This window comes from Colias croceus, chromosome 21, assembly GCF_905220415.1.
Source record: "Colias croceus chromosome 21, ilColCroc2.1".
Taxonomy (NCBI): Eukaryota; Metazoa; Arthropoda; class Insecta; order Lepidoptera; family Pieridae; genus Colias; species Colias croceus.
In genome coordinates this window covers 7,567,971-7,569,732 of record NC_059557.1, presented here as the reverse complement: position 1 = coordinate 7,569,732, position 1,762 = coordinate 7,567,971, and the positions used below count along the sequence as shown (strand labels likewise).

General features: G+C 34.8%; 1 protein-coding gene across 1 annotated transcript; it reads left to right on the top strand.

The window, feature by feature from the left end:
* The first annotated feature begins 509 nt into the window (after positions 1-509).
* LOC123701302 lies at positions 510-1,299 on the top strand. The gene has a single exon (XM_045648724.1). It carries the CDS (start codon positions 627-629, stop codon positions 1,191-1,193), a length of 567 nt encoding a protein of 188 aa, XP_045504680.1. The 5' UTR covers positions 510-626; the 3' UTR covers positions 1,194-1,299.
* The last annotated feature ends 463 nt before the right edge of the window (positions 1,300-1,762 follow it).

The window sequence follows — 1,762 nt, the reverse complement described above, 5'->3', positions numbered from 1 at the left end:
TCATGATTTCACGCAGTGACGATTTGTAAAGAATAGCTAAATAAACATCCCTACTAATCCCTACTAAGTATACCTAATATTATAGGTAAATGCGAAAGTCTCTGTCTGTCTGTCTGGTACGCTTTCCCGCTTAAACCTCTTATCCGATTTTGATGAAATTTGTCACAGACAATCTTTAGATCTTTTTTTATTGCGTTATGTACCACGGGCGAAGCCGGGCGGACCGCTAGTTATATATACATCCATACTAATATTATAAATGCGAAAGTAACTCTGTCTGTCTGTCTGTCTGTTACTCAATCACGCCTAAACTACTGAACCAATTTGCATGAAATTTGGTATGGAGATATTTTGATACCCGAGAAAGGACATAGGCTACTTTTTATTGCGAAATATGTACCACGGGCGAAGCCGGGGCGGACCGCTAGTAGTTCATAATTAAATCTTTGCAATCGGCCTTAGTATTACGATTGCGATACTTGTATGTCCAAATCCAGTGAAGGAACAACACGTCACTCCTTCATTTATTAACTAACAACCAATTAACAAAATAACTGTAACAAAAACAGTAAAACCATGAGGTTTACTAGAGCGTGACGTTTACGTGAGAATTCCGATTGAATAATATGGCTTCATACTCATTTGTTGTACTATTTACGATCTTACATCTATCTTTATCCTTTCAACCTCTGAGCAAGGAACAACACATCGAAAAATTCAATAAAATTAGCGAAGATGTCGAGCCGTTCAGGAGGAATTTAACAGAATGCGCGCATCAAGTGAAAGCATCGATGGTTGACGTTGAAAACTTTTTAAAAAGGATTCCCCAATCTACAATGCAGGGTAAGTGCTTTGTAGCATGCATTTTGAAGCGCAATTCCATAATTGTAAAAAATAAAGTCGTCAAGGAGAACCTTCTAGAAGCGAATAAAGCCGTGTATGGAGAAGACAGTGAAGTTATGTCTAGATTGAAAATGGCTATAGCGGAGTGTAGCGATGTAGTTGAGGGGATTTTTGAAATTTGCGAATACGCCTCTGTTTTTAACGACTGCATGCATATGAAAATGGAACATGTGTTGGATAAGGTCACAATGGAAAGGCGTATGGAGGCGCTTGGACAAATGACATCCGACCCTGATATTTGGACTGAGGAGGACGATGAAATGCTAAAGCTAGTTAAGGATGAATTATAATGCTACGGGACAAGGTTCCATAGGTACCTAATTATAGAGGAAGAGAATTGTAGAAATTGATTTATTCTCAATTATAACTAAATAAATTTTTGGTGATTATTCCATAGTTTGAGTTTATTATTAAATAATTCTGTCTCACATTAACGGATTTACATTTTTCAAATATTATTAAAAAATGGTATTCTGCGCTCCGTCTGTATTATAGTATTTATTTATTTATTTATTATACTTCATTGTACAAACATGAATGGACAAAGCAGAAAAAAAGAACAAAATCACAACAAGGCATCATTTGTACAAAAGGCGGCCTTATTGCTGAACAGCAATCTCTACCAGGCAACCTGGTAGGAAAGGAAATGTAAGAAGGTCGTGGGATAGCGCAAAATAAATGACTATAATTACAATTACACATAACAATTCATTGCAAATAATAATATAAAATAGACACATATACACACATACTAATGTGAACTAAATATTACATAGGTATATACTTCAAAAAATAATATATACTTATATATAAATAATTATAGTACAAAATTTACAAAATTTTTGGTTTATGTTATCTT